Source organism: Odontesthes bonariensis, chromosome 15 (genome assembly GCF_027942865.1).
Source record: "Odontesthes bonariensis isolate fOdoBon6 chromosome 15, fOdoBon6.hap1, whole genome shotgun sequence".
NCBI lineage: Eukaryota > Metazoa > Chordata > Actinopteri > Atheriniformes > Atherinopsidae > Odontesthes > Odontesthes bonariensis.
Genome location: NC_134520.1, coordinates 2,067,725 through 2,087,601, shown reverse-complemented (window position 1 = coordinate 2,087,601; position 19,877 = coordinate 2,067,725). Strand labels below are relative to the sequence as shown.

General features: G+C 43.0%; 2 protein-coding genes across 2 annotated transcripts; both read right to left on the bottom strand.

Annotated features, from left to right (window-relative positions):
* Positions 1–430: 430 nt before the first annotated feature.
* On the bottom strand, positions 431–10,572 carry oma1 (OMA1 zinc metallopeptidase). The gene is made up of 8 exons (XM_075484617.1): positions 9,791–10,572; positions 8,991–9,219; positions 8,605–8,778; positions 8,365–8,472; positions 6,464–6,592; positions 5,389–5,463; positions 4,390–4,539; positions 431–1,801 (listed from the first exon to the last, which is right to left on the bottom strand). Exons 1-8 carry the CDS (start codon positions 10,171–10,173, stop codon positions 1,676–1,678), a joined length of 1,374 nt encoding a protein of 457 aa, XP_075340732.1. The 5' UTR covers positions 10,174–10,572; the 3' UTR covers positions 431–1,675.
* Positions 10,573–10,871: 299 nt separating this feature from the next.
* mysm1 (Myb-like, SWIRM and MPN domains 1) lies at positions 10,872–19,384 on the bottom strand. The gene is made up of 20 exons (XM_075484616.1): positions 19,311–19,384; positions 19,023–19,095; positions 18,840–18,910; positions 18,193–18,267; positions 18,002–18,080; positions 17,580–17,678; positions 15,888–16,455; positions 15,536–15,800; positions 15,324–15,454; positions 15,131–15,234; positions 14,965–15,042; positions 14,789–14,871; positions 14,654–14,708; positions 12,814–12,864; positions 12,596–12,670; positions 12,324–12,512; positions 12,106–12,238; positions 11,849–11,954; positions 11,702–11,759; positions 10,872–11,578 (listed from the first exon to the last, which is right to left on the bottom strand). The coding sequence occupies exons 1-20, from the start codon at positions 19,364–19,366 to the stop codon at positions 11,279–11,281; spliced, it is 2,649 nt and encodes an 882-aa protein (XP_075340731.1). The 5' UTR covers positions 19,367–19,384; the 3' UTR covers positions 10,872–11,278.
* Positions 19,385–19,877: the final 493 nt, after the last annotated feature.

The following is a 19,877-nucleotide window of genomic DNA, read 5'->3' as shown; positions in this document are numbered from 1 at the left end:
AACAGAACTGTGCTGAGGCTGACTGATGTGTTCTAGCAGCTCTCATCTGGTTTAGACTCGCTTGATGTAACATTTACTATGAGGTTTCCAAAAACTGACATCTATCTGATCAGCCGCAAGAGGCAAGTGAGGATACACTCCAGGAGCCACAACTGGCGGTAGTGCTGCCGCGCCGCTTACACTGTGTACACAAGTAACACGTACTAACACTTCAAAAGAGCATTATCTTTTAACCAGTTTCTGATTAGCTGGTGTGACGACAACAAGGCTTTGACGTTCTGACACAATGACTCTCACAAGTCGATAATGTCACACACAGAACATGCTACACTGCGTTTCCCTCCTCGTCTCTGTTGTTGTTGAATGCGAGCCCTTGATCTGGGTCGGTATTTGGACCTCGCAGATGGAAAAAAAAAAAGGATCATTTTTTTATTTCTCCCCCAGGGTTTTTTTATTAATAAAAATATCAAACAGGACATGTTTTTGCTGAATGCAAAAATGAATATTCCCCAAGCTTTTCGTGGCACTGTGTTGCACAAAACCAATCACAGATAGCAACATTTAATACAGACAAAGGCTTTAATTATCTGTCCGAACAACGAAGCTTCCACAGCGAGTGGAGGACTTCCCTCGTGTTTTGTAAGCTGATACACTTTGAATTGCCTTGTGCTCTACAAATAAACTTGCCTTGATACAGGCCCTGCATCTAAAAAGCAAAACATAAAAAAAAGGATTTATCACCAGTGAAAACGCAGTTGTAAAGTTTGATTTCACGGTGTATCCAAGTGCATTATTTTATTCTAGCAAGCCTGCACACACACAAGGTTACCATTAGATCTGAACCATAACTCCCCCCCGCCCCTCACTTCGTGACTGCTCCCACAGGCTGCTGCTGCTGAAAATATCAATGTTCTCTCTGTCGTCTTACCTTGTTAAATAAGATTTTTTTTAAATCCCATGAAAGACTTTCCAAAGCTTGACGGTTGATGTTGGCATTCTTGTGCAGAGGGCTGTGTTTTAAAACAACCCGATATAAATTTACCCCATTACGTCCTTCAGGCTAAAAACTGCAGAAAGTGCATAAGGTGTGTGTTGCATGAGAATGCAGTAGTCACAATGAGAATGTAGATGTCCTCATCCTGCTATGGACACAGCCTCTAACATGCACACATAAGTGCTTACTCTCGCCTGTTCCTGAGTGTCAATGAATAATGCACATATTAATCTCATAACGTATGGAAGCTTGGCTAATTAATTCAGCATTTCCCTTCTCAAGGTTATGTAACTATTGCAGCATTTTTGGAGTCATTACACATGGATAACATTCTCATTTTGGTTCTGATTACTTTTTACCATAATTGTCCCTCATTCTATCACGATCTCAACCACCTTAACTCACATGGCCTCCCACCTTCCATTGTGGTGCAATCTCGACAAACCTTTAATGGGCGAGAGGGATAAGCTCTCAGCTGTGGTAAATACTCCAAGTGCAGTAAGTACAGTCAGCCAAGTTTGTTAAAGGTTTGTGAGGTTGTAACCCCCCTATTGGCTTGTGCTTTGCTGAAAGTGCTCGTCTCCGTCCCCTGCAGCAGTAGTGGGAACGGGAGCAGCTACAACTGCAGAGCGCTGCAGGCCGCCCTGTGGGAACTGAGGCGGGTCGAGGCTCGCGTGTCCTCTATGACCCCGCTCCCGCCTGGTCCTTCGTTTTTTCCAGCAAAATACGGACAGTCTCCAAGAAGACGGCACGAGGGTCAGTAGGTGGCAGAGCAGGGCAAGCGCAACTTTCTCTTAACTGCAGAGCCTGCACAAAAGGAGAAGAAGTAGACAAATGTGCTTTAAACATATAACTAAACTAAGTCATTGAAGTAACTCTTCAAAAAGTATTCACATTAAAGCCGCAGGCATTGACGATACATACTTCAGGGTGGGATGCAGGCACACGGTTTTTATAGAGGACACATATATGCCTTAAGGTCAGGGCCATGCACGGCCGTTGCAGGTGATAAGAAGCTACATGTCACCTCCTGTAACCGGTGTCAAATGCATGTTTACATAATATGTCGAACCGGTCTTGTAAATTTGGATTCTACTGGAGCATTTACTCGGCCAGAAAATTTCTTCACGCTGGGTTGCTTATCAAACACGTGAGGTCGAGATCAGCTCAGACAATGGAAGTCCAAGCTCCAATTTCCCATTTCATAGAGAAACAGATATTTGGTATGCTGCCATGGACACGTCTTTCTAATGAAATCTCAAATCCTTTACAAATTAACATATAAAGGGTCACTACATTAGACAGACCAAATTTAATGTAGGTCTTAGGAAATCCCTGAGTGGAGTTGAGCAGAATAAAACTAATCTTAATTGCAAAAGCCGTGCCATAATTGGATTGTTGATTGCAAATCAACTGTAGGTCTTACATATATGCTCCAATTTTAACACATGATGGGGCCACATCAATGTAATTTCATAAGTGGCACTATGAAGACATTTTGCCACACCGTGTCCTGAGACCCATATCAGATATCAGTATCCACCACTCCTGCCTCCTTTGCCAAGTTTCATGACTTTCTGAGTTTATTCCCTCAACAACAGAATCTTGTTTCACGGAGAGACATCAAAGTTTGCCACGTCGCCAGGGCAACAAAGCAAATTGAGAACGCACCATTTTTACAATTAAGCATCATCAAAGGCTTCAGCATTTTCTGGCAAAGTTTGAAGTGGACGAGGTAAACAGGCTTGGAGAAGCACGTCAAAGTGTTAAATATTACATTTCTTGTTTTCACTAAACACATTACAATTTGACACCAATACACACCATTGTTTGCAATAACAAATCACACCCCCCAGTTTTTGTTTCATGACAGCATATTCCCTGTGGCACACGCCCCAATTCATAGTTACACATTTTATTGTCCTAATTTCACTTTTCACGACAGTCTTCTTGTCACCACTTCCTTGGCTTTTAGCAAATCCCAAACCACCCGCCTCTGTAAACAGCATCATCTCAACGACTGCTGCAGATTTATAGCTGCTGTTACACGGAGTTGCAACAGTGTCAAAGGATTCTGAATCAAACAGGCTGCTGCACTAAATAAACAAACTCTAACATACTGTTTTATTTACTTAGCTTAAGAAAGCTGCACATGCTACCTCCCTACAGTTGCCATAAAATATCTCTCTGCAAAAACAGTGGAGCACCAACTGAAGAATAGACAGTGCTGATGGAATCTAACCACAATCACTTTGCAGCAGTTAAATATACACTCTCCATCTCCCACTTAGAATCACCTACAAACCCGCGCACATACATGCACTTTGCTTGCCACTCAACAGGCTCTCTCTCTCTCTCTCTTGTGCTACCTGTGGACTTAATTTGCTTTGCTCAAGGATGATGAGCACACTTGTGGAGGTTGGAGTGGCCCCAGAAGAGTCAGGGTTAAGTAGCTTGGGGTTGTCCCTCCTTCCAAGGTTAAAAACATTCCATTATGCATCACTTTCACCTGACTGAACTCAGCTGTTAGCTTGCTCATCTGCATGGCCATGCTGGATCAAACAGTTTGGTGTTAGGAGGTTGTTATATTATCATGCCAGAAACGGAGTTGCAAACCACGCTCAACAATTAAACCCCGAACAGCAGTCTGCATCATCTCACTGCCCGTGGCTACAGCCTGGCCTCAACAGCCACTGCTGCTGGAGGTCAGTCCGCCACCATAAGAATGAAGCAATTCAGGAGCTCATACACGGACCACATAGTCAACAACATAGCCACCAGACACACAATTAGTGGTCTACCCATCTGTTCGGTTTTAATGCTCGGAGCGCCTGACAGCGTACCAACAGTCAAACTACAATAACGCTCTCAGACACAAACACACTTCTGTGAAGGATGCTGACATTTTTCATATAACCCACTATCATAACTGCTTCTTGAGTTTTTTAGGTTGTTGACTTCAGCCTTAAGATACCATTGACTGTCTTGCCACAGTGCCAGCACAGTGCGCCAGGCTGTGAGATTGAGCTGAAAATGATAAGGTTGTTTTCTTTCGGGTCCGCAGTTCAAATCCTACAAGCCATTTATTTCAGCTGGCACCCACACCCTGGCAAAGCAAAATGTTTTTTCCCGTCTTCCTGAAACCCTGCATCCTTTCCACTCTCCCCCAAGTCTCTCCTTCCTCTTGGGCCCCCTCTGCATGTCTGCAGGTGGATATATATCTCCCCTGACACTTCATTAGTTCCATTAAGACTCCTTCCAACAGCTCTTAAAGCTACACTATTTCTCCAAAAAGAGCAGGCATGTGTAGGGCATTAAAGATCTTTAGACTTTAGCTTGTACTTTAGATGAATACACGTATAAATACTGCATTTACTTATACAACAAGTGAATACCTGTGGTATGAGGCGGTCCAGCTGACTGGATCTGTTCCTGTGCGATGGGTGTGTGGACAGCCATTCAGGCAAAGTGGGCTCTCCTGTAAGTGTATCAACAATTTCCAGCTGCTGCCAGAACACAGGGCCCGCTCGTACATCAGCACATGCCTGAGAAAGACACGCACGTAAAACTCATTGCACAAAATTAAAAACACACACATAATGTGGCACCCCTCTGTCTTGTGTAGAAATGAAAACAGTATATATTTCTTGATTTGGTTTACTTTGAGGACAGTGCCCCCTGGTGCCCCGCAGACAGATTACATGATGTGAACATTAGTTGTTATCTTAGCGTTGATCTTAAAATAATCAGAAACCTTTTAAGAGCAAAACTATTGACTATATCCACGTTTCCAGTTAAAAGGACCCTTGAGCAAAAATAAGTGTTGCATTTCAAATACAGAGAGACGGACAAAATATCCAAAATAGGAGCCTTAAAAATCTTGGGTCCAGCTAAAGCTGCAGAAGTAATTCTGTGGCGGCCACGATCCTTTTCTGAATGTTAAAAAGGTGCTTTACTGATTCTTTCCTCATCTTCTGTAAAAAGGAGAGGAAATGTCATCGTGTATATTTGGAATGGCTGTAATGTATTTAGTCTCCATCACATCTATCCTCTATGTTGTGACGTAGCTCATCAAGGTCAAGGAGAGAAGTTTAAGAAGAAGAGGTCATTACAGTAGCACGTGATTACCTCCATTTCACACAATGTGCAGTCTCTGCTTTGTTGGATGAAAACAACCTAATGATGTAATCGGGGCTATGTTAACATTACAAACTGTTCAAAAAAAAAACACTAAGAAAAACAGGCCAAAAACAAACTGTAACCCCTGAAAGCACCTCCAGAAAAAAGTTACTTTTTCACAGGCTGAAAAATACTCTTCTTGATTAGTAAACCAAACCTTTGGTGCAAAATCAGTTCATTCCTTTTAAATGCTGACAAGCTGGTGATCTTGGTACCTTTGCAGCTAACTGCAACCCGACTTCATCTGCCTCAGCCTCCAGTTTACGACTGTAGGGTCGGTTGAACATCAGCTGTTAGAAAGAGGGAGACATTACAAAAAGTTTGAAGATAAAAGCAAAACATCGGCAAGATTTCAGCGCACTTTCAGTAAAGACAGTTTCAAACTCTTCGTGTGCTGAGCAAGATTTCTTATCTCGTATTATCTTGGGACCTTACAATCACTGACCAAGTTGGTAACCTCGGAGTGTTGATAGACTCAGATCTGACTTTCAGCAGCCACATCAAAGCTGTCACCAAGGCATCTTTTTACCACCTCAGAAACATCAACAGAATTAAAGGTTTCCTCTCCCAAACAGACCAGGAGAAACTCATCCATGCATTCATCTCCAGTAGACTCCATCACTGTAATGCTCTTTTAACTGGACTTCCCAAAAAGAGCATTAAACATCTGCAGCTCATCCAGAACGCTGCTGCTGGAGTTTTAACCCGGACTAAGAGATCTGAACACATCACAGCAGTTTTAATATCTTTACTCTGGCTTCCAGTCAGTTACAGAATAGATTTTAAAAGCCTGCTGATGGTTTACAATCTGTGATCTGTTCAGAGAATATAAAGCCAGCAGAGCTCTTAGATCCAAGGACTAAGGTCAGCTGGTCCAGTCCAGAGTCCAGACTAAACATGGAGAAGCAGCATTTAGCTGTTATGCTGCAAACAAGTGGAACAAACTGCCAGTGGAGATTAAACTTTCACCAAATGGAGACATTTTTAAATCCAGGTTAAAAACATTTCTGTTCTCATGTGTATATGCATGAAATATCTTTTAACTTATCTGGACTGTTGCTTGTTTTTAAATTCATTTAAATGATTTTATTTGTTTCTCTTTATATTATTTTATGTATTTTTAATGCTTCTTGCACTCCCTGCTGCAATGCTTTTATTTTATGTGAAGCACTTTGAATTGTTTTGTACATGAAATGTGCTATATAAATAAATTTGATTTGATTAAACTCGATGTGGCTTTTATAGTCTGTAGCTCCGTATATTCTCAAAGGATGAATAGTAATGCCTCACCTCTGTGAGCTTGTCCTTTGCCCACTGCCCCAGCACTGCCAGGCTGTCCGCTGGACACATGGCCCAGATGGCTGTCACCAGAATAAGAGACAGGAGGTCCACAACATGAGACAGACTGGCCTGTTCCGCCTGGGGGTCGGAAGGTGAAAGGAGAGAAGGAACGAAAGGGGGAAGCAAAGAGTTGGGTTATAAATAAAAGGGAACGGGGGGGGAGACAAAACCACAGTTTAAAAAGTTTTTTTGGGGCAATGCATGAGGCAGCATGAACATATTGATTGTTCCCATCTACTTTAGTGAAACGTTTTCGCTGTTATAAATTTAGAGGTTTTAACAGCCAGTCCAATACAGCACACTTAATGCATAATATCGAGCCCATCGATGCTCATTCCCTTCATCTAATTAAAATCTCTTTCAAGGATTTTCTCTGAGGATGTTTTAAGACTTGCACAACTCCATTAGACACTTTTTTTTAGGGCAAGAAAAAAAAATTGGCTTTCATAGCTGGAGGAAAACAGCCGTTTGTGGAGATTTAATAAATCATGGAAGTGTTCTCTGTCGGCAGGACTTTGGTCATCGTAGTGCAGATGGGATTAGTGAGTGCTTGGAGGTGACTGTCAGTGAGTCTTTCATCAACAGCTGATGCAACAGCACTGCAACTGATGCCACTTTTTCCAATATCGTACCCCTCAGACAGAGTGGGCCGCTGAATAATCAGGAGATGACAGTGTATAACTCTGAAACTCTCAATAACTCTTACCTGTGTAAGAAAGACCTGAGGACTTCCGGAAGGGAAAAATTTCCTCTATATACCCAAGGGCTTGTGGATGACTAAAGTTTGTTCTTGAACATTTATTGTACTTGAGGTGTCTTCAGTGACTCATCCCCATGCTCAGCAAGGTCTGCTGCAGATCACATACTGCACCACCTCTATCTCAGGAATGAACCGCTACAGTGTCATGTCAAATTTCAGCGGGTAGCCTTTAACATTCTGTCAATGTATTGGCAGAAATCCAATAAAACTTAGCGCTAGCGTAGAATCATGTGACACGAGAAAATAAGCGCAATCTTAACGTTTTCATCCCCACAGAATGAGCAGTTCGTATCCAAAGAAACTGTGAGTGTTTGCCCCTCTGCCATGTTAGTTCGAGACCAGCCTTTTTTTTGTGCGAGTTTGACAGGAGGTTGGGGACGCATTCAGGTCGTCGCAGTTTGTGCCACCAGATGTCACTACAGCCTACGCAGAGGACCACATTGACTTAGTGAAATCACATCATGAGATTTTCTTTTTGTTTTTCTCTGTAAATATCAAAAGAGTATCGCACAGCTAGACCAAAAACAATAGCTGTTACTGTGCAGTGAGGCAGGAGAAACCTTATGTTCATTACTTTGAATTTTGTTCAAATTATTCTTGGGTTACTTTATATTTTGGGGGTTATTTACAGAGTAGGTTAATGGTTGTTTGTTTTTTGTTTCTTTGTTTTGGGTTGGACAGGAAGAACTGTGGGTCCATTCCCTATAAATACAGGGAATGGTATAGGACCAGGTAGGATTGGGGTGGGGCCTATGGTTTTTTTACCATAGCAGGAGAAGCAGCAGAGGACAAAGAAAAGTTGTATCTGTATTATTTGCTTGCCAGCTGGAAAAATAAACCGTCAAAACGCAATCTTCAGGTATTGGACATTAGACTTCTTTTTTGCCTGCGTACAAAACCCAACCCCAGTTCAGTAGTGGCACGTTTCAACTTATAGGATGTTTGGTTTTACAAACAATCGCCGCTACAAATAGTATATGCTCTATAGCGCATGACATGTCAAGCAATACAGTGAATAATAGCGTGATCTAATGATCAGTAGATTGTGATAATGTCGTGACTGAATCAGTAGCAGAAGCAATGTACTTACAGAGTGTTCCAGTACAGCATGTGCCATTTCATGTCCCAGGACAATAATGAGCTGGTCAATATCTGCCACAGCATCCAACATCCCCGTAAACATGAACACTTTCCCGTTCTACATAAAGCAAAACACAATACACACTTGAGCCATGTGCTTCTTCTGCAGAGAGTGTACAGGGGCATGCAAAAAGTGGACAACACTGAAATACAAGAAGAAAAGTTTCCCCACATTTTTTCTTTTACTCACCGGCAGGACAAAGGCGTTGATGTTCGGACTATCCACCACGTGAACACTCCAGGGAACGTCAGACACTTCAGGTATGTCCTTGTTCCTTTCTGCTAGCAGCTGCACCAGCTGCTCCACCGTCTGGTGACGGGGGTCAGTGACCGGAAGCAGGAGCTCTGCAAACTCCTCCATGTGCTAAAGCACAGAGACAATCATAAATATTTGAGGAAGAATATCTCTCATTGTATTGCATTTTCTCAATTCCCATGTCATCTTCTTTGCACCCACTGCTTTCTGTGCTGACGTCACAAATCCTCTGAAGGTGTGTGTAAAATGAGCTATTGTCTATCTACAAACATACTGCAAAACAAACCACAGTCATCACTGTCTTTGCCCTCCTCTCTCACCGCCTCTGACGTCAGAGCAGCCAGCTCCATGTACATCTCTCTGCTGAACACCAGAAGCCGAATCCGTCCTGTCACTGGGGACTCATCCAGGTGTGTTAGGAGGAGAAGGGCTACAATCACCATGGCAAGACCTGTACCCGCCGCCAGATACCATCGGCGCTTCAGGACCCATTCACGCATAAGCTTCCGCCGGTTGTCTGGTAGACCCACCCACCACTTCCTTATACTCCTGTACACAGAAGGAAACCATTAGCTTCAGCGTATCCTCCTCCTCACTGACAAGAAGAGAATCATTTGGATTGTTTGGATTTTGGCAAAGAAATAAAAGGAAAAAAAGAACAAATCAGCAACAATTCAGTTAGAATTGTAGAAATGCAGACTGAGATGAATCATCTAAAGAAAGTCACATGCATAAAACATCCTCGCAGCCATCTGCTATGCACAACTCAAGTCATTTTGTGTGAGCACTCAAAGGGAAAACTAAAATATTGAGTTAAACCAAGACTTCTGCCACTAAACAGCTCATGAGCTGTGTTGCTCCTGACTCTCAAAAGAGCTATCAAAGTGTTAGTGGCTCATTTGAGTTAATTATTGAAAAGCACTTCATTAAAGCAGTGCATTATTTTTAGCTGAAATATCAAATTTAAACATCTTTTGGGAGAGTACATAGTACAATAAGCACAATGCATAACAATATGCCTAGAACAATAGATACAAATGTGACTGCTGTTTAATGTGTGCACTTAAGAGTCTAAACCAATTTAAGTCTATGATAATATGATTACAATACAGTTTCCTACCTCCCCAGTAGTATAGCCGCAAGCTTCTGCAGAGGTTTAAGAACCATCAATATAAGGGGAGCAGGCAGGGCCTTCTTGGGGGCTGAGGTGTGGAAGTAGTGCCCACATCGTGTCAGGGCTGGAGCGCAGCACACAGGTAATGTGAGATTGGCTCCAATATGGAAACACACCGTCCGTCCGTTTCCACCGAATAAAACATGTGCTCCTGTAGCAGTGGCGCTCAATTGAGCAGAGCTTGTTTGAAAGTTGATGAACGACGAGACTGAACATGTCTTCTTTGCGGGACTACCAGCTTGTTTACAGATCAGGAAGTTTCGAGCCAGATGTACGTTGAGAGGAGAAAGGCGACTGTTCCTTAAAACGCTACGACAAAGTAAAGACATCGTTATTACAGGTAACAGGACGCCTCATGCTGCGAGAGCGCTTAACATATATCCCAACGAAAAATACCTATCATTGGTCGATACGACACTTTTTAACTAGTTCAACGTTGGTTTCATTTCGAGCCCTCCTTACTGTTCTCAGCTGTCAAACTCAATGCTAGTGGGGGCGCTAGCCTCAAGTAACCTTGGTTACCACCGTCCGACCGCGGTACTCTTAAGCGGTTGCACCTGTACAAAACTAGTTTTTAATGACACCATGATGACTATATTTGGTGACATCATTTTACTTTCAGTCAACGCGAATCATCTGCAGTTACAAAAATATGGTGTTACGCAATTTTGCGGTTAAGAGCCAAAAAAACGGTAAGGACGGTTCAATAGTCCGACTCCCCAAATGATACCGCCCGGAAACACCTCGGTAGCGAAAGTTCCGGCCGTACAGATAACGTCCGACCGTAGATAAAACGAGCCTGGCTATATAAACAGGAACTCACATGTACAAGCAGCAGATCATTAATCGCTATGGAGGCGATTGTTTTCTTAAATGGAAAAGTAGTTCTTGCGTTAACCTCGTAAAAGGGTTTTAGACAGTGCTGGAAGCAAAAATCTTTAAAGGCACAGTGACAAAAATTACTCTTGTTGATTAAGCACACCAAACATAAAATCAAACTAAGCACAGAATATCAAAATAGGCTTTTATTTGAATGTTTGAGAGACATCAGAAGAACTGAGAAGGTTTGCACCCACACGCTCAAACGCAGACTTGATTTATTATCACTGTGAGGCTTGAACAGCACCTTGTCCCCATCCCTTAACCATCACCTTAATCTGACTCCAGGTGATGCCATTGACCACAAGGATAGTGGGATCTTGGTTTAAGGATCCCACATATGCAATAAAGCAATACCACACACACACACACACTCATTGCAGCTATCTTTGGATTTCAGTTTGCAGTTTCCAAACTAAAATCGAATAAAATGCCATATATAAAATAGATCTAATGACTGAGTAATACTGGTCATAAACTTCAATGTATTTACACAAATTGTTATACCTGTATAATAAGGTAGCACAGAATATGTAGAGCTGGTTATACTGTTCTTCACAGTAAATAGTCATGTTCGGTCGACAACACAGAGCCTAGATGCAACACTGTGCTGCTGTTAGTTTCTGCGTTTCCTCCTTCTTCCTCGGGCCTTTCCTGACGGATGAGCTGATCAACACCGATGTCATCAGAGTCCACAGGCTGCGATGAGATATCAAAAGACTCCCCTTCGTCTTGCTCCGAGGATTGCTGCTTTGAAATAAAGTCTGACAAGAAAAGGGATTGGATCTGAGTGAGGAAGATGTCTCCCTCCTCGTTCGGCAGCGCTTCCAAGTGCCTCGCCACAGACATCAGCATCTAGAAGGAGGAGTTCAAGTGAAATTAAAAGGACAGTAAAACAGAAAAAAGGGGCGTGTAAATCACATAACAAAATAAGCAGCCGAGGTGTGGAAGCAGCACAGATTGATGGGTCAAACTAACCTTCTCCAAACAGGTGAGATGGGAGTCTCTCCGGAATAATCTGTCCATCTGCACATTTCTGGCCAATCAGAGCAGCAAAAAACTGTTTATAGACAATCTGCCAGAAACTTCAATAACCCGTGAAGATCAGATTTGTGTAGCACTCACCCAGGTGTTTGAGCGTATTTGTGGATGATCCACTGAACCCTCCTCATGGTTTGTTCCCAGTCAGGAATGTCTTGTGATGACAGGAAGTCGAAACTGTAAGGCAGCTCTGTGGAGGAACAGAGAAGGACTCAGACAGAGGATACTCTGTTGCTGTGTGCACAAATCCCCGACCTACATGGTCAGCTTGATTTCAAAGTCTCTTCATCTGAACATTTTAACCATCTCTTACTGCGAGTGTGAGTTTGTGTTTGACATACTGTGGGGGCTTGAGGGCTCCTGGCTCTCTTTTACCAACAAGCATGTCACTTGGGTGTGAGGGGAGGGGTTGGCTGGATCATACGGGCTCACTATCATCCCGATGAAGGGGGCTCCGCCACGCGAGAAATAACTCTGAATCGATCAAAGGACAAAGAATCAGACCCCACGTTCGTGTGGAATCAACCTTGTAGGAGTCCCCGTCTTCAGTCATTTTTACCTGGAACTGGTCCTGCGTGTTTATATCCCGCACTGATGGGTTTGGGTGGAAGGAGGGGTGTGAGTGGTACCAGCCCACCACGCTGAAGCCCAGGGATGACAGAAGATCACAGGCTTGTGTCTGAGACACTGGGTCCATCTCACACTGCAGACCCGTGCTCACACTGTTGCACGGCTCCGCTGTGCAGATCTACGGGAAAAATGATTCGACAGTTTTAACAAAAGCTGTGCTTCCTCACTCTACTCACTGTTACTTCCCACTTCTGCTCCTACCTTCAGTACTTTTGCTTCCTCATCGAACGTTCCCCCCAGCAGACCGATGACTTCCCCTCGCGACACGTGGGCATGCTGAATGCGGGATCACAGCACATTCAATCAGTTGGGAAATAAAAGACACGATGCTTTTAAAGAAATAACACTGGTGCTACATCTAACCTACAGGATCTGAAAGCCCGAGAGGAATGCATTGAAGAAGAGTGTGTGTAACGTACTATTTCCATGATGAGAAGAGTCTCGGCACAGACAATGACCTGGAACGGCTCCTGAGGAAAGTGGCAGAGACGAGCATTGAAATTATTATGCTTTCATAGCCCACCATAGTTAGAAGAATAGAATAGAATAGAAAAATACTTTATTTATCCCCCAATGGGGGAAATTCAAATTAGTCAAGTAGCTCAAAAAATTATTAATATTTACAATGATTGTATATTAACAACAACAATAATAATACCAATTATAATAAAAATACTACTACTAAGTAATAATAATAATAATAATAACTAGAAATGCACTCAGAGAGTGCAGACCTCCGCCAATGAAGCTTTGTTTTATAAGCGCATTTTTTTTATCCACCCATATATTGTAGTGAATGGTCTGAAACGATTAACGTCGTAATCCACCACGTCCGAGAGAAAGCGATGCGTCTGCTTAAACTTGTGCATAGATTCAGCTGGCTCGTGTTCCGATTGAAAAGGTTTACAAAGTTAAGATGCTATCTTTCAGATGCGACTTCTCAAAAACGGCAAGACGGCTTCCATTTGTGTTTACCTTGCCCCCTGCGCAGTTAAGCTTTCCACCTGCGCACCCCCTCCTACCCCTCCCTCAACGACAACGAAACAACCAAGCCAAGCCACCTTGTGGCATGTCGCAAGATTGCAGCGAACAGACGAACAGACGAACATCCAGACCAACAGACAAACTCGGGCGATCACATAACCTCCTTGGCGGAGGTAATAATAATGACTAAATAAATGACTAAATAAATAAAAAAAAGAATAAAAATTAGGTTAAATAAATGCGTTTAACCACATCATACTGTCGTTAAAAGCAGGACTTTCAATGGTCCTGTAAAGAAATGTCCAATTAAAGTAATTTATTTTCAAGAAAAACTGTCTGTTCTCTTATTTCAAACTGTGATGGAGACAAAATGAAAACAAATTTCATATAAAAATAGAGCTTTAACCTTTTTTGGGGGCAGAATTACAGCACAACTTTAATGGGAAATTAAAGGTCATTTTTGTGAAATGATTCTGTGTGCTATGACGGCGGACTCCTCCTTCGAGCTGAAATACATCATGTAACTCGTTTTTAATTATTCATATGAAGCCATTATTGTATTAAAAGCAAAACTTTTCAAAGTAAATAAGCATGTTCAGGACATCATAATGTTAAATTGGTATTCAGCTTTGTGTCATCCACGTGCGTGTCGCCTGTCGTAACCTCTACATTCACAGATACTATATTTCACCATGTACGCATTTCCAAAATAGCTACTCTCACTTTTTTCTGTTTCATGTTGTCAGACAGTGAAATAAGTTAGAATTGTGACTGAAAAGCAGCCCATTAAGAGTGCATGTCGATCTGAGGTCACTCGAAGTATTTCTGGGCTTCTGCTCTACTGTAATAAAGATCAAAACAAAATCAACACGCGCATCAGTTGAGAGCAAGGCTGCGGCTGTGATTTTCAGCTATATTCCCACGTAATTCACACTGCTATGTGGATCCTAAAAGACGCTAGATTTGCAGCTAATTGCTTTATATAAACGCTGTTTGAGGGCCTGGAAAGTAGTTAAATCTAGTAACAAAATTGCAGAGTTGATGTCAGTGAACGGAAGCTTACTTGAATCCCTAAACTTAGGCACCGTTTGGTGCTCAAACAAGACAATGACCCAAAACATACATCAAAGCTGTTAGTGGGATAGATAACGCAGGCTAACATTCTCGTGTTTTTCCCCTGACAAAGATGACAAGTAACAAGAGGGATCTGACTCAAAACGTGCATTAAAGAAAACATTAATGGTCACAAAATTATGAGAAAAGACGACCACTGACCTGTACATCCTCTTCAAAAGATCTGCAGGGAATCAGCTGGAAAGGATCAAAAGACCTAGTGGGCGGATTGAGATAATAGTGTCAGCACCACTGTGTATATTTCTGGTACTTGATGCATCAGTTCATCATGCTCACCCTCTGTATCTTGACATCTTGCACGGTTTAGGCTGCTTCTTCATCTCCTCCCTCCGCAGAGCTAACTCCTCAGCACTGAGATGCTGATAAACGCACCGCCCCCACACAGAATCAGCCAAAATAATCATGCAAATTCAGAACAATTACAGTGTGTGCATGTCAAGCAGCGTGCAAACCTCATAAGTGTGTCCCTCCAAATCTTTAGCGTTGCACCAGTTCCCCCACAAGTCTCGCACACGCCGCTTCCTGGTCCGCTGCAACCAATCAGAAGTTAGCTCAGAAGTCCACCGAGCCCATATTTTGTGGTTGGCTGGCAGAGGCTGTTGGTTTGCAGGTACGTACCATACTCTGCAGTCTCTGGGCGAGCTGGTAGGCTTCAAGCACATCTTTGCTCTCCTTATTCTTGGAGCGGTCCGCCACCCTTGGGCGGTTATACACTGCTTGCTCTAAGAGAAGAACGCCAGAGCTGAAACATCAAAAAGGAACCAAAATTCACAGATAAAAGGCGCAAAAAGAAAAGACTCAGCAGGCTTACCACAATTGAAGTTGATGGCCCCAATGAGTTCCAGGTAGGTGTGTATTCTCCCGATGCAGTTGACGTCTCCACAGTTCTTCAGACCAGGCCGGACCGACGTCTTGTTCAGGTATTTGGGTCTGCTCTTCAGCCTAGAGGACAAGCAAAGTTCCTTCTGTAAAGCTCAGGTGAAAGAACGGATTAAACACGTATGCGGTTTGTGTTTGTGGTACCACTGATCCAGGATGTAGTTTCTAATCTTCAGATATCTTTCGGGGGTTTTAGATGGTCGTCCCTCAAAGAACTCCGGGATGGCTTGTTTCTCATCCTCAGTGATAGTTTCCGTGTCCATCTCTATTTCTTGCTCCGGGGCCTTAAGCTCCTCCTCCTCTTCCTCCTCTTCCTCCTCTTCCTCCTCTTCCTCCTCTTCCTCCTCTTCCTCCTCTTCCTCCTCTTGGTCTCTGTCTGGACTATCATTCTCAATCTTATTAGCAGAATCTGTGAAGCAACAAAATACATGAACAGTCACTAAAGTTAAACAAAAAAAAAACAAACAAAACAAAAAAAACACTAAATGTGGATTACCCATATTGGAACAACAGGCTTCATCCAGCTGACCAGTCTGCGCTGCAATCTCACACTGGGAGCTCTGGTCTCCGTTTGCATCAGTCATCTGCTTTGGGTCTGCGTGTGCTTGTGTCAGAGGACTTTCTGGGAAAATAGGTTCTCTCCTTCCAATTTCCTCATCTAATCTGGTTAGTCCTAATTCTTTGGACGAAACCAGGGAAGATGAGCATTGAAGACTTTGCAAAGGAAGAGGCCTCTGGCAGGGTTGGTCCTTTATATCATAGATGGTCTCTTTTTCACCCAGATTTGGCTCTTTATGCTCTTTTGAGGGGCTTTCTGTTTGTATCTCAGCCTCCACCTGGCCCTCTGGCCCAAAGAATTCAGATTTGACCTCAACTTGTGTTTTGTCTTCTGCCCCTTCATCCTCACTCGGGTCGTCAGTGATGTCTACATCCTCGTCATCAGAGAGCCTCTCGATGCGGACAGCATTGGCTAAAGTGGGCGCATGGCTGGACGTGGCCTGGGCAGGTTGCAGGTGCAGCACATGGCCTGTAGATGGAACTGCAGCTCTTGGTTCTGATTTAGTCTGGAGTTTAAAAAAAAAAATGAGGAAGACTTAAAGGGACAGTTCGCCTCTTTTGACATGAAGCTGTATGACATCCCATATCAGCAACATCATTTATGAACATCTTCTTACCCCCTGCTGCGTCCTGTGAGCAGAGTTCCAGCCTCGTTTTGGTGTTGATGAAGGTAGTCCGGCTAGTTGGCTGGGGTTTAAAAAATAAAGAGTTTTGCTTCTCAGAACAATATGCGTTCAACAGAGTAAAACATTTGCATCACAAAAATCGTCCGTCCAGAAAAAGTCAGACCTCACAATCGCTTGGCACTATTTTTGCCTCCCTTCATATCAATGCGTGCAGCCACCTGCCGACAGCAGCACCTGTTACGGTGTTTGCTGCTCGGATGCAGGGGACTGCTCGCTCTGCTCTTCGGTCTGCACAGTTTACACAGCAGGCAGTGATACGAAGGGAGAGAAAATAGCTCCAAGAGATTGTGAGGTCTAACGTTTTCCTGGAGAACGATTTTGTGATGCAAATGTATTACTCTGTTGAACGCATATTGTTTTGAGAAGCCAAACGCTTCATTTTCTGGACCCCAGCCAACTAGCCGGACTACCTTCATCAACACCAAAACGAGGCTGGAACTCTGCTCACAGGACGCAGCAGGGGGTAAGAAGATGTTCATAAATGATGTTGCTGATATGGGATGTCATACAGCTTCATGTCAAAAGAGGCGAACTATCCCTTTAAGTGTGAGAAACAACTGAGCTTGTGTGTTCATGCTGTGTGTACAAGAGGCTGAAAACCCACCTCTTCAGGAAACACTACCCTGATCCGCCCTCTTAGGACATCACCTGCTTCGTCCTAGTTCCTTATGCACTTATTTGTTTCCTAAATTGTCTTCCCATTTGTCTCGGTACCTGACTTACCACACTTACTTAGCACTAGTTTTGCTCTTAGCTGTTTGGTTTTGGAAGGAAATGCACTTGTGATTTCTTGTGACCTGAAGTTCTTTTGCCTACCGATGTTGAACGCGCTTATTGTAAGTCGCTTTGGATAAAAGCGTCTGCAAAATGACGTAATGTGATGTAATGTAATGTACATGCTGTATGCTATCTATGAGCAGTGTTACACAGCTAGAAAGTCTCACCTTGTGTTTGAAATACTGCCTGGCATAACTTTTGACTTGAAGAACAGTACGACTGCCCACCAGCTTGGCAATCTTAGTCCACCGTCGACCAAACTGGGCCTGTGAAAAAAACAAAGAACCAGTTTGTGCATCCTCTACTAAAACCAATACTGTACCTTGATTTTTAATAAAAGTTATCTCAACCCACTATAAAATGTAATGACTTCTTTCTTTACGCTGTTACCAACTATGCACAGAGTTTCATGAAATTAATTTTCAAATAATGTGAAAAAACAGCAGCGGCATCAGATGAAATCCCTTAGCTTCTTAATCATTGATACGCTCGTAAAAAGCCTGCTTTACAGGCCTGTTATACACCTAAATGCCCGAGCGACAACAACTCAGCGACTACAGACAGCTGCATGTTGACATGAGGAGCATACCAGTCCTTCCTCAAACAGCTCTTTCTCCTGTTTGGACCAGCGGGAAGATGAAGCAGAGGCCGAGCTTTTGGCCGAAGACCTGAAAATCCAACAGAGACAAACACGCCGTTATTTCCAACGAATTTAGGGTTCGGCATTGTTGAGGGCGAATGCTAAAAAAAAAAAAAAAAAAAAAAAAAGAACTAACTTACTTTTTCATTTTGGTTTTTTTGTGGGCATCACTTTGCAAAATATGGTCGGGAATCCCCTTACCTGTCAGATAATATCTTCAAGTATAGTTAAGGGCAGCTGCTTTAATGATCAGAGACCAATGTGCAGAATTGAACTGATGCATCTGACCCCTTATCTGCAGTTCGGGCTGTAAATATTTAGGTACTTATTTCATCTGTTCACTAAAAGATAATCCAGATAAAAGAGGTTTAAACATTCACATCTGCATTCACATCTAAACTGGAAGACGACTTTAGAAACCACAGCTCATTATATGTAGTGACGCATTAGAGACTGGAAGAAAATCAGGAATTTAGCCAATTGGAGCAGAGCTGATTGAACAGAACTTCATAGCTGAGAGTCGGCACTTTATGCACATTTATAAAAACTGGTGACCTGACAATTGTTTTGGTAAGAGGTGGAAATACCTGCTTATCAGTGTCCACAATGTTTCCAATAGTTAACTAACCTGCAACTCCTTTGAGATTCAATGAATGTTTTTTTTTTTTGTTTCTTTTTTTAAAGTCATTCTACACACAAAGCGGCAAAGCGCTTCACAGGTGGAGCCGGATTGTTTCCTGGGGGCACCTCCTGTAGCCTCTCAGGTCTGCGGTTGTTAAAAGGATACTGTTCCTCCAGGAGCATCCTCTCTATCACCTCTCTGTTCTCAGGGCTGATGGAGCTGTCCAGTTCCCAGGGCTGTACAAACGAAACACAGTTTTTTTTTTTTGTTTTTTTTTAACAAAAAACCCCACCAACAGTTAACCTGGAACTGGCGCCTGATAGATAACCGAACCACATGAGCTCATACCAGCCCCCAGGAGCTGCTCTTCTCCGCAGACTGTGTGAACTGCTCCTGTACCAAACCTCCTGCGTCCATCACACTACACCAGCAAAACAAACAAACAAAATAATCTGTCATTAATGCAACCCGTGCACGGCAAAAGCACACACACACACAAACACACACTCAGGCTAACAATTAGTCATTTATCCTGTACTGAAGAACCACAAATCAATTCTCATTAGCGTGCACCGCAGCGCGCGCACCAGCACACAGTACAGATATCAATTACCTTGAAAAAGAAAGTATTCTTACCTAACGTTACTATCAAAGCAATCTCCCTCGATATCAACATCAACTTCGTCCTCCATGTTGATGAACAAATGTAAACAACAGAGGACAGAAAGCGCCGCGCAGAGAAACAGCGTTCGGTGTGACTCACAGCGACATCTGGCGGTGGGAGGTGTGGCTTTCTGCAGCGCGCCGGGCTGTGGTTTATGGGCCTCTTTCAGGGTTGCACTCCGGCCTCTTTACATTTTCGTGTTTCTCTGAGTCCAGAAGTGATAGTCAGATTGTATTTTACCCTCTAGCAATTATCGAAGTAATGAAATTGAAGGAGTACTCTTTAAGATCCTTGAGAAAAGAGCCAGTACTGGAATGTAAATTTAAAATGATCTCATGACGTCCAGCATGAAAAGTTCCACCCGAGTCTGTAACCATTAGCAGCACAAAGTATTACAGTAAAAGCCTGTCTGACTGATTTATTATCGATAAAATCATTCAATTAATCCTTTGATAATGAAGCCCCAGTGTTTTAGCGGCATGTGACAGCAAAAGAGATTTCTAAAAAGGATGAGTCTCCGATCTGAAAGTATAATATCT